This window comes from Dipteris shenzhenensis, chromosome 18, assembly GCF_047967505.1.
Source record: "Dipteris shenzhenensis isolate YYH24624 ecotype China chromosome 18, Dip_SZ_1.0, whole genome shotgun sequence".
Lineage (NCBI taxonomy): Eukaryota > Viridiplantae > Streptophyta > Polypodiopsida > Gleicheniales > Dipteridaceae > Dipteris > Dipteris shenzhenensis.
In genome coordinates this window covers 8,169,167-8,182,131 of record NC_141613.1, presented here as the reverse complement: position 1 = coordinate 8,182,131, position 12,965 = coordinate 8,169,167, and the positions used below count along the sequence as shown (strand labels likewise).

General features: G+C 43.0%; 1 protein-coding gene across 1 annotated transcript in view; it reads right to left on the bottom strand.

Annotated features, from left to right (window-relative positions):
• The window catches only part of LOC147890759 (dynamin-2A-like), an 81,731-nt gene that overhangs the window by 37,839 nt on the left and 30,927 nt on the right, over nucleotides 1–12,965 (bottom strand). The window contains exons 7-11 of the mRNA XM_087389602.1: nucleotides 12,213–12,274; nucleotides 6,483–6,600; nucleotides 6,065–6,401; nucleotides 5,578–5,725; nucleotides 1,028–1,129 (exon numbers count right to left, since the gene is read on the bottom strand). Coding sequence (XP_087245728.1) covers nucleotides 1,028–1,129; nucleotides 5,578–5,725; nucleotides 6,065–6,401; nucleotides 6,483–6,600; nucleotides 12,213–12,274 — 767 coding nt within the window. The remainder of the gene's footprint in view (nucleotides 1–1,027; nucleotides 1,130–5,577; nucleotides 5,726–6,064; nucleotides 6,402–6,482; nucleotides 6,601–12,212; nucleotides 12,275–12,965) is intronic.

Sequence of the window (12,965 nt, the reverse complement as noted above, 5' to 3'; positions counted from 1 at the left end):
GACAGGTTTGTGAGGGCAACAGCCATGTACGCAGCACCCTTCTGAGGTGTGACCTCACAGCAACCGCGTGGCGACGTTTTGAGAGGCTGCAGGTGATTGGGGGATCCATAATGATTCAGAGTAAGCCTTCAATCGCCCACCAAATCATACAGGTAAAGTTTGCCATGACATCTCTTCCAAACAGTTACTTGTCTTCACAGGGTCTGGGCCTTACCTAGAGGGAGGTTATCGAGGGTGGCACTGGAGTCATCTATACGACTAGCTGAGAGTGAGGCTCACAAGGCCTGGTATGCACGAATTTCCAAATGGTTGTTTGGCAACCAGGCATAAGGGCATTTAGGTGGATCATCTCCCCCCTTCCCCTTTCAGTACAACTTGGATGCCAGTCTAATCCCTTCCCGCCACAGCGCGAGACGACCAGACAGCCACAAATACAAGATTTTCACAGATCACAAGAGAGTCACCATGGCACCTGGCTATGTATTCTGATGCAAACATTCACACGTCAGCCTTTTAAATAAGCATTCAAATTCATGAAACTAGAAAAAATACTAGCTGTATCAGGTTATGTAGCAAATCACTTTTTCCATATTTCCGACCTCTTCTTCTCCACTTAAGGCTAGGCACTTGAAACCACAGGTCATCATGCTTACGAACTACTATGGCAAGATAATATCCCACAATTCTTGCAACCTTGATTACAGTAGCTGCACTTGCGTTAAAATTATGAGTTGATCTTCTACTTTAAAAAATGCTACTAGTATGACCTCCCCCTTTATTCCTCATAAAACAAGCAAGCCACATACAAGTATAACCTCCTACTTAAGCTGACAAGTATAGCCTCCCCTCATTGTTCTCTGTAAAATAAGGAAGGCACATACTACAGGCCCAGCACGCAAAACAACTAATACCATGTTCACATTGTTCAGAAATATTCACATGACAGCTTCATCTCATCAAGGCGGCCTCCCTTAAAATTCACATCTGTTTGCTGTCATACAGGCACAACAGCCTACATAATAGTTACCTTCTTCACATTGTTCAACTCAAAGAGATCATTCAAAGGAAGCTGCTTTATCCTATTTGGAAGTGCTCCCTCAAAACTGGTGACTACTTTCCAGCTTCCACCCTGCAAAAATAGTCATAAGAAACATCTAATCAATGTTATCTCTGTATAAGCCACAAAGATTATACTGTAAGAGAACAAATCAAACTGGTTGTAAGGCTCTATAGGTTCCAATTCATGACAAACAGGAAAAAGATGCGATCCCAAATAATACAAGATACTTAACACAACCACAAAATAAGGAGCTCTAGTAACTGGAGTAAGGCATACAGTTTTATTCATACTGAAATATAGGTTGCTTTCTAGGTTTTAGTAGTGCACGATATCTGTTGGTACACCTACAGCTCATGAAGACAAACCCAAAGAACTCCAACTACGACTACCAATCCCCAAGGAGGGGAAAAAATCAAGGTTAGAGAACAGGAGAAGAAAGGCAGGGGAAAGAGAGAAAGAAAGAATAAAGAAAGTTTATTAAGGTCTTCGAAAGACCAATCAGTCTACGAGACCGAGAAAAATCCTGATACAAACAAGCTGTGTGGGTGGAGCTCCTAAACAAGCATCCACTCCAATGCAAAATGCAAAATGATAAGTGCTGAGTGCTACATAGTCATGTCAGAATGATAATCGTCTACACAACACTAACATCCTCATCATTAGAGCGTCAAGGGGAATGAGGTAGTGAGGGCAGAAAGTCAGAGATAGAGTGCTGGCGGCTACCCGCGGACGTGGTCCCATGTCGTCTCCTAGTTGTAGCTCTGTGTCTGGCAAGAGCTACTATAACCCCTATCGGTGGAGCCCCAACTCTGAACAAGAAAGGAATATCCCCAATAGTAATCTGTGCACCCACCCTCAATCTGAGCTGTCATGTCGTTGGCTTTGTCGCGATCATGACGGGGCCTCGTGGTATGGGAGTCCGCATGGTCTAGCTAGAACAAATCAATGATCGAGCTCTGAGAAGAGTCTACCAAGGAGGTCTGCTCCTGTGCCCGTGATCGAATTAGACGCTCCCGGTGTCTGACTGCCTCGTGAATGAATGCAGCTAGGCATCTCTAGTCTGGAAAGGAGAGAAAACGGGACAATACCCAAGAACTATCTCTAAAGAGGCAATAGAAGCGTCATTGAATCTCAGAGTATACTCGGCATCTGAAAATGAAATGCTCCTCTGATTCAATCTCATGTATGTCACATAATGTGCATATGCACCTCTCCTTGGGCAAACTCTCAGCCTTGCCACTCTTGATGCGAAGTCTATGTGAAGAGACCCGATTGAGCTTCCATTGCTTGCCCTAGCCTACAATGGTATTACAACAGATTGGGAATTCATTCCCTCAGCCATTAACAGCTTTGTCAAGGCCTATGAGACACACCGAAACGAGTAGCCACTAAATCTCTTGGTGTCAAAGAGTCGAGAAGTGCTCATGGTATCTCAGCTCAAGATTATTATAAGCACACATCTATGTTCTAATCCTATAGTAAAGTGGCCTTCATTACATTAGTTTAAGATTGAGCGTCTTCGGGTTTTGATTTAAAATCTCTAAATAAATGCTAAACTATCTCAATAGATCACCCATTTCCTCACTTTGTGTGCGCCCTTCACTTTAGTGCGTTCAGAATTCCTTTGTTTGAGCTGGGTCGGAGTGAGCTTCACCGATATCCATACACTTGTACCCTTCAGCTGTTGGAAAATCTTCACTCTTCATGTCATGTCTTCGAAATAAACCTGCACTTGTATTCCCTTTTGAGTGATACAATTGATATCATTTTCATCCCATTCAACCTGGGGGGTCCCCTTCTTGAGGCATCTGATTTTTTGTGTACCCCTCCTCATCTTAATGACAGCCAAGGCAGTCCTCTTGCAGCCCCCTAATGCATAAGATTTTTCTGATTTCATACTATAGCTTCCTGCTCTTTGACTTCCGCATAAAGATATGCTTTATTCATTTTATTGTTGGCCACAATGGCCATCTTTTTCTTGGCTGAGCTGACTTGAGTAGTGATCATTTCCTTGACCATGGAAACAAGCATTGCTACTCGTGGAGATGTGCTTCATTTTTGTATGACCTCTGCAATGATGTCCTACTTGCTTACTTCTTGCAATAGGTAGTAGTTTGTTCCTATGGGGGCCTTGAGCTGATCCTTCGTTTGAAAGTCAATGCATAGGAGCAATCTTCGCGGGACCGGTTTTCACAATCATTCATCCATCCAAGGCAAGCTTACACGAGGTCAGGGAGCTCTCGCCCGGTTGAGCGACAGTGCTTTCAAACACACTTTCAAGACCCTCCAACGAAGGGATGGCTATTTGACACGCCATGTATGCAGCACTCCAAGGCAAGCTTACACGAGGTCAGGGAGCTCTCGCCCAGCTAAGCGACAGTGCTTTCAAACACACTTTCAAGACCCTCCAACGAAGGGATGGCCATTTGACACACTAGTGAGGCCGACAGCCATGTATGCAGCACCACCCCTCGGGGGGAGTGATCTCTCCGCAACTGCCTAAAGGAGATTTGAGAGACTACATGTGACTATAGGATCCCGAATGATTCGGAGTAAGCCTTGAGTTCCCCATCAGATAATACATGCAGAGTTCGCCACGACACCACTTCAGATTGATGCTATCTTCTAGACGGTGACATTTCTTCATAGGATGTGGACTTTGCCTAGCTGGAGATTACCGGGATTGGCACTACACTGATCTAACAGACTAGCAAATAGTGAGGTTAGCATGGCATGGTATACATGGGTCTCTAGAGCGTTCGCCAGTCAAGGTATTCAGATGGACCGCCTCCCCCCCTTCTATACAGCTTGGATGCACCAAACCCCCTCATCCCACAAGATGAGATCAACCGTATTATTCAGTTGGATCTACTCCACTCTAAACACTACGCACTCTTTGGGGGGAGGGGGCTTAAGACATTCGCTAGCTAGCCATGAAGCAAAACAACAATCACGTACCAAACCCTAGCCTGATCCAACCCTAGAAACTCCAAAAAAAGACTCCAAAACTAGCCGGCCCTCCAACAGCTAAAAAACACAGAAAAGGAGCACCATTTGGAGCATGGCACTGCATATTCAGTTCGCCGCCCCTCCAACAGCTTGAGGAAAAAACTCCAACACGGACAGCCACAACTCACAAATGTGATTCTGTCAGTTTGGGGCTTCCTTTGCTCTTTCTTAATATTAACAGCCGCCACTTTAGTTCGGGGCTGCTTGCAGCCCATGCGTGGGCACCTTTCTCCATGCTCCATCCGAATACCTTTAGAGAAGTTTTAAATAGGCGTCTGCATTGCGGCTGCTGCATTTGCAGTAAGGAAAAAGGACTTTGGAACATTGTCCATCGAACAGAACCTAATCGAATCAAACACTGTGTTTTTTACGAAAAGATACAGCATTGGTTTTTTTTACTCAGTATGGCCAAAACATAGGTCAAGACTTTCGTACAAGCTCTTGCTTCTTCTGTAGGGGCCTCTTCGAGAGCAGCCTGAACAAGACAGGGTGAACAAAATCAGATGTTGAGTCTACAAGAACAAATCGAGAACCTCCAACGGGAGAACCGTTGAGGTAAAAATGCTGATGGTAGTGCACTGGAGACCCAGCTAGAGAAGCATCCAGCCTAGAACACATTCAAGAAGCAGTACACCAGTGTGAGTGATCCCCCTTCGCATGTTATATCCTGGCTTGATCATTCGCATGAGGTCACATCAAAGATTAGCAAACATGTAGACATTGCGCTGAAAGAGGAGAAAGCTAGGAAGGATTGGGGATTGTTACAGTATTGGCAAAGTGAGGATATTCAAGTTCCTTTGCCATTGGAGCAATGCCTTAATAATATAGTGAATGCCATACCCATGCTCACTGGGACATTACAATAGTTGATGCATTCCAACGCGCTCCACAAAATCATGCTATCATTACATTCAAGACACGAGAGGATAGTTCGGTAATTGATTGCCAAACAAAGCCTTTAGATACAGATAACAGTAGATCTTACCCCTCAACAGCTTAAGATGAAGGCTAGTGAACTTCAGCAATTATGGGAAGCTTGAAAGCATGACAATTGGGCAGTATATCGTGCAGGCGCCACGCTCATTAAAGATTTCAAATCGATACGAACATAGATGTGGAGACAACCAGTCTATAGCTGATGTGATACATAAGTCTTCTAAGATACTAGGATGTCCTTCATTTGTTTTGATGGGCCCTCAGTCCTTATATGATTCTAGTTTCTTTACTCTCATAGACCTTTGGTCTTCACATACTATAATATACTTCCTTTCTTTATTTCTTTCTAGTTAAATTTAAACTTACATCAAAACAGAGCAGGTTTAATACTAGCAATAATCATAATGCAGAGAAAATTTGTATTTAGTCTAAAAGCAGGCACAGAAAGGCACCTACTTTGAGAGCACAGCCAGTCAACAAGTGAAAAAGTTAGAGAAACAACATGGCAGTAAGATGACAGCAAACCAAAATTTAAAGTCATATGCATCCATTGCACATGAAAGCTCACACACCTCGCCTGTATTTATATGCTGGAGAAACTTGTCTTCGAATTCCCTGCAGAGCTCCAAAGCAATCGCACGAGTTCCCTCAGAAGTTTGCACTAACTGCTCTCCTAACCTCACCAATTCCTCTTCAACCACTTGAGTGCGACCCTCAAGCCTGGCCACAACAACAGAAAAATATTACCGACCTACATAAGGAATCTAGATATTCTGCATATCTACTAGGATACCTCACAGACCTTTCAGGAAACAAGGGTGTATCTTTGAGTACATTCATTTAACAACAGCAACAAACCAGCCAAGTTCTTACTCAAGTCTAAACACATACTTGACATTGCAAAAGTTCAAATTCATACTGATTTTGCAATGATAAATCAGCTCTATTTTTCTACATTCCTACTTGCAAGAGACACATGTTTCAATACATATTATTGCTCGTTACCTAAATATACATTATTGCTCGTCACCTAAAAATATACCAAACAATTGAACTCACCCTGAAAGGATACTAGGCAGGCGCAATTTCAGCCGTTTTCGAATCTGTCTCGCAAGTGTGTCCATTAACGCATTCCTTCCTAGCTTTGATTGAGGCGCACTACTGAGTATTGACTTTAAGCTCTCCATTTCTGCCCTCCATGCTGTCTCCAGTGAATTATCACCTCCAACAGAACTGGCTGCAGCAATCGAGACCGACTGACCAATCAAGGCCACCCAAGGCACATCTAGAGTGATAGATGGCCCTTGGCCCACAAGAAGGGCTTGAACAGCTGCTATACTTCTTGGATCAGAGGCTGCTTGGTCAACTTTACTGATAACTCCAACAGTTCTGGAGCCTGTATAAGAAACTAGTCAGATACTACTCCAGATGTTGAACTATCCACTCAATACACAGATATCAATCACATGCAGCTTACCCTCAGGATCCAGGTCATGTGCCAATCTCAGACCTCGAGAACTAGAGACTTCTGGGGCTTGAGCTGCAGGCACTACCACCAGTAAGATGGCATCACTATGCTCAGTGTATTCATTGACCTGCAAAGAGCAGGATAAGCATATGATGAAAATTGCTCTTTTTTGCAGCTAATAAACAAACTCAATTAAAAAGCTCGAAGGAAACATCAAAAATGACATTTTCTCAACACTATCTTGCTGCAACACTTTATTTCCCAACAAGACATCCAATGACGGCTCTAATCGTGTTGCTTTCTTAAAATTCACTACTGTAACAAGCATTCATCACTTTACTACTGTTACAAGCATTCATAACACTACTAATGAAGAAAGGCATCACAGAAGTAAATACCAAGCAGTACAACTGTCTGGTATTAATCAATATTCAAGATTGCAACTAGATCCTCCCACAGACAAAGAAGCACATTGTCTTCCATTGCTTTTACTTGTTTTTTCAATTGGTTAAAACAATTACCATGCCATAACTAGCTTTCTAAAAAGCCAACTTAGAAATGGAGAGACATAAAGTAAGTCTTATTATAAAAACCCTCCATCACAAGGAGGTGGGTCCTGCATTGCCCTTTGTATAGCGCTTAAGAATCTTCTGGGACAAGTGGAAATTGAAAGAGAGTATATGCATCTGTCTGCATGTGCAGAAAGGTAAACAAGGAGGTGGGTCCTGCATTGCCCTTTGTATAGCGCTTAAGAATCTTCTGGGACAAGTGGAAATTGAAAGAGAGTATATGCATCTGTCTGCATGTGCAGAAAATGTAAAAGCAATCAGGACGCCACAAAAATAAGACCAGTGAGCATGTATCATGCACTGATATGAAACAGCCCGGCTCATAGAATCAGGGAATCAAGGTTTTAAATGCCATTATAAGATTGACAAGGTCAAAACTAGGTCATGACTCATGAGTCTAGACATGAGCAAAGGTGCCAAGACATAAGAAAGAAAGTCCTTTTGTGTGGGACTCCTTGGTATCCAGTCGATGTTGGCTTTAGTCAAACAAGATTTATATCAGTCAAAGATGTGGATTAATATCGAACAGTATGTTCCAGAGTGAAAACAATAAAGCAAATCACCTGAGACAAGGTGGCTTACTACATCCACAAGAGATCCAAATAAGAAATGAAAAAGTATCTCCATCAACTATACCGTTGGATTATCACCAACCAACCAAAGACATGATATAATTTGTGGAGTGATGGAAAGACTAACAAAGATGGCAATGTTTATATACCTTTGTAAGACTAGAATACATCCAATCATACAAATTTAGATTTTTTGTTGTTCTAAAGTCCAAAAATCTACACAGAAAATAAAAGAGAAAACGAAAGAGAAGTAAAAAGAGGTAGCAAAACTTTTCGAAAAACAAAAGGAAGACATACTTAGCAAGCAAAGCAACACTTATGTCGTCATCAGTGCCAAGCATAAGCAGCTATACTGGGTTTTTATTCCAACAAAGAATACAATTTCTTCTCCACAATTGGCACAGGTGCTAGTGAGGAAGTCATTTAGTTTCCATGGGTTACCAACTAAGATTGTCAGTGACTATGATCCTCGGTTACGAGTCACTTCTAGTAAGAAGTGTTCAAGAAATTGTACACCAAGCCGAGTATAAGTTCGTCTGAACATCTTAAATCAGATGGATAGACTTCTCATGGCTGAGTTTGTGTATAATATTGCAAAGCATTCAGCCACTAAGCTGAGTCCATTTGTATGGATTCCAACCTAGGGCTCCGTGGACTATTGGTCTACAAAACATAGAGATTCAAGCGATGCTGATTTTCTGCAAATGCAGCAGGATATGTTGCAATTTGCAACAAAGAATCTTCGCACAGCTCAAGATAGCGCCCAGTTCTACGCAAATCAAAAGCACTCACCTGAGTCTTTGCAAAGGGCCAGTTTGTATAACTTACAATCCCAAAAGATTCTAGGGTTTTGCCACTAGTGAAGTTTATAAGCTGGCAGCTTGTTCCTGCAATCCTTTTCGAATTATCTGTGTGATTAATAAAAGAAACCATGAATCTTACACACCAAGTTCCATGTTTGTCGCATAAAGGAGATGTTATGTGCAATTGGTAGCTTAGTTATTTTCAGGAGCTCCTAGACACGCATACAAAATCTTGGCCAAGGTCTTGATCTTGAGGGCCAGCATTCAACTTTTGCTTGCTATGGCATGGTACATAGCACCTTGTTGGTATTTCGTAGATGATCCCTAGGTCAGCTCAGGCTGCTAGTGTGCAACTTTAATGGACGACAAATGGCAAAAGACATCACGGCTAAAGTGGCTTGCCAAGCATTGATCATTTATAGCTTGTATGGAGGCGCTAGTGCAGAAATACAGCAGCCACAAGCTGAAAAACGAGCTGTGTTCTTGCAGTAGCACTCAAGTGTACAAGAAGAAATACAAGTTAAGTCTTTATAAATCATGTTAAGGGCTAACCCTAAAGCCCTATCCATTCAAACCATGTGGCAATATTATAAGTTTTAAGGTTGACTTTATGCTAATGAACTAATAGTGCACATTGTGCACACTAGAGCACAAACTATCCTACAAGACATACCAGGAGCTAAAGCATGCAAGATAAGTGATTCTGTCGGCACTCCGGAGGTGAAGAGCAAACTCAGCCATAACAAAGGCTAGCACTAAAGAAGAAATGCATCTAAGCTTTTTGAGTTGTATCCAATGAAAATGCATCTAATAGCCCTATCGTCAAGCTTATATCATAACTCTAGTGCAAGCCAATCTTTTTGGACATGGTCTTGCTCACGATGGAGAATCCGTTGTGCCTAATCTTCCTCACTCTCATCTTGTAGCCTCTTCATTTTCTTAAGGGCCTTTCTTCGAACCTCTGAAATGTCTTGTGCCATTCCCCAATCAATGATTCCAATGCGACTTGCATCGTTTGGTGTAAAATCAAGCAAGATGTTGCTAGGGTGCAAGTTTGTCTGGAACCATTTGGCCTCATGCAAGCATGCCACTCCATCCAAGAGAGCATGGATCGAATGGTGCACATTGGCACAAAAGAAGATTATACACAACAGCATTCAACCGGAATTTATTTGGCAAAGAATTCCCTTTCATCATACACCGTGCCATCTCCATCAAAGTTCTATTCTTTCTTTCTGCAATGCCATTCTATTGTGATGTGTATGGCGCTATACACTGATGTATAATGCTGTGTGAAGCTAAAGTAACAGCCAACTCATGAGACACGTACTCACCTCCCCCGCCAATGTGGAGTGTGAGTTGCTTGTGTCCTGCTCTCATTCTCAACCATGGCAAGACGCTGCTTAAAGCACGCAAAGACATCTGAAATGGACTTCAAAAAAGTAAACATGCGTATGCTGGGTGAAATCATCAACAAAGGTAACAAAGTAAGTATTGGCCTCAATAGATGTAGTCTGCATTCATCCGCACACATCACTGTGAACCAAATGCTATTTACTGGATTGCACCATCACTCTCATCTAATAGGAAAGAAGACTCGTGCATTTTCCCAAGTGTTTGGACAACAAAGGTAACAAAGTAAGAATAGCCCCCAATAGATGTTGTCCGCATTGGTCCGCACACATCACTGTGAACCAAATGCTACTTACCGGATTGCACCATCAATCTCGTCTATTAGGAAAGAAGATGGGTCAAGTGTTTGGACAACACATGCATCTTTGGGAGATCAACAACCACATCCAATGAAAGCAAACGTACCAAGCTGCCATAATTCAAATGTGCAAAGCGCTTGTGCCGTCTATGATTTCAGAAATGGTAATACCATTGTTATCACTAGAGCATTGGCTGATATCTCATGAGAAGATGTAGATTGCTTCTTCTTCTTCTTCTCTGATACAATGCGCTTTCGGCATTCAAAAATATCATGACCTGGGTTTCTGCAATAGTTTGCCCATGAATATTGGGCTTTTGTGGCTACATGTCAGTATAATCCTTCTATTCATTCTGGCATGGCAGTTTCAGACGCATCTAGCACATCGTATTTTGACAATGGTGGTTCTACGCACATCATTTCTTGCAAGGAGTTGTTTCTCTCTAATCTCATACCACTTTAAGTGTGCAAGAAGAAGTAGAAGTAGCCCCATGGAGACAAATATTTTTTATATAAGGTTGACTTTCTGCTGATGAACTAGTAGTGCACAAAGTGGACACTAGTACACAAACTACTAGCCTACAAGGCCATACCGAGGGCTAAAACCTATCAATCATGTGTCATTCTAAGGAAGGATTTGGCATCATTGATCGAAAGATGCAAAGCCGATTGCTTCCAATTAGCTTTGTTTTGCCATAGCAATGAGCACTTGCTTTGGAACACTCCCAACATAGAGGGCCAATGGCAACCCTCCCCATCACCGAAAGGGCTTCCTCTCAATCAAGATATAACATCATCTATTGCCAAGTCTCATTAGGGCTAGCTTACAATGCAAAGGAGCTAGACGCCAACCACTCATTTGCCCCAAGATAATCTTAGGCCACACGCTCAGGCACAAGACTCACATCCACTCAACACAATGGGATAATGGCCTGATCAGATCCATGGGGAGCCGCCTTCCCCATCAATTGGATTGAGTATCTCATAATGTTGGCGCGCGTGAGAGAAGCAAGACGTCTGCATTTTGCATTTTTTTGCATTCTGCATTGGTGTGGATGCTTGTTTAGTAGCTCCACTACCACAGCTCATTGTATCAGGTTTTTCACAGTCTCATAGACCCATCGGTCTTCCGAAGACTTTATTAAACTCTCTCTCTCTCTCTCTCTCTCTCTCTCTCTCTCTCTCCCCCCCCCCCGCTAAACCTCTCCCCCTAGCCCCTTGCTCATCCTCCTCCATCTCCATCTCTCTCTCCTGCTAGCCCCTCCGCTCAGCCTCTCCCGCTAGCCCCTCCCACCCTCAGCCTCTCTCTCCCGCTAGCCCCTCCGCTCAGCCTCCACAACCTCTCCCACTAGCCCCTCCCTCAGCCTCTCTCTCCCGCTAGCCCCTCCGCTCAGCCTCTCCCGCTAGCCGCTCCCTCAACATCTCTCTCCCGCTAACCCCTCCGCTCAACCTCTCCCACTAGCCCCTCCCTCAACCTCTCTCTCCCGCTAGCCCCTCCGCTCAGCCTCTCCCGCTAGCCCCTCCCTCAACCTCTCTCTCCTGCTAGCCCCTCCGCTCAGCCTCTGCGCCTCAACCTCCCTCACCCGCTCAACCACCAGCAGTAGCTGCCAACAGCAGCGCTGCCACAACACCAGCCAGCAGTCGCCACCGGGAGACGTTAATATATCTTTCTCTTTCTTTTTCTTTTTCTTTCTTTCTCTCAACAACTAGACGTGCTATAGAAATTTGATTGAATATTTGTGGGCCTTACCTTCACATGGCATTGTTTGTCCTTTCACCTCAAAGAAAGCTCAAGAGTATAAGAAGCATCTAAGATGAAAAGAAGCTTATGCAACAAACCAACCTTTTAAATCTAGCCATACTTTGAAGAATTAAATCTAGCCATACTTTGAAGAATTGTGAAGTTCAAACAAAGGGACGGACCAAAGGGAAATTTGGGGGGGGGGGGGGGCGAGAGGGACTATCCTTTAATGAAAGCCAAGCTCCCAAAATGAGCACACACACACACACCTACCCAACCCCCGACACCCCCAACACACACACACATGCGTATAGTACAAAGCAAGATTGCAAGTAATACTAACAATGGTGTCTTCTGATACTCGTTGATCAAGGCCAGGCAAATCAATCAGCTTCAAAGGAGGGGCTGCAAAACAATAAACAATATCAGGCATTATATTCTAGCCAAATCACCACAGCTAGATTTTCTATAACAATCCAAGTATTGCATTACATCCTCAACTCTAGATCCCTTGTATATCTTGCGTTATACTTGTAAATAGGGTTGCACATCCAACAAAAGAACATGAAGAGGGCACTAAAGAACAAACGCTCCCAAGAATAAAGGTAATCAAATGCACACTCAAAATAAGAACCAACTCATAATGGCTACATCTTTGTCCAACTTCTTCAACAAGAAGCACCGAAAGCGTTTAATAATTTGAAAGAAGCTCTACAAGAGAGCGAGAAATTACAGATTTCTTCACCACTATATACACATTCACCAAAATTGGAATTCCTTGTCTATCTGTGATCAAGTGACTGCTAATTTTAACATGATTAAAAATCAACAATATATTTTAGACCAAGCAGGTTATACGTCTTAAATCCCCAAAAAGAAAAAGCACATTATATAGAACTTTGCTACACCAATGTTGCAAAATGTGCTATATCTCCTAAGCAATGCTAAACACGGATCCAAACAAGTAGACTCAAGATGTTTGTATCTATTGGGCAATGCTACAACTCCCAACGTAAAGGATATCATAATGTGCCCACAACTTGGACTAGTAACTACGTGCTATCATTCTCCAGATAGTGACCCCCTAGCCCCCTTG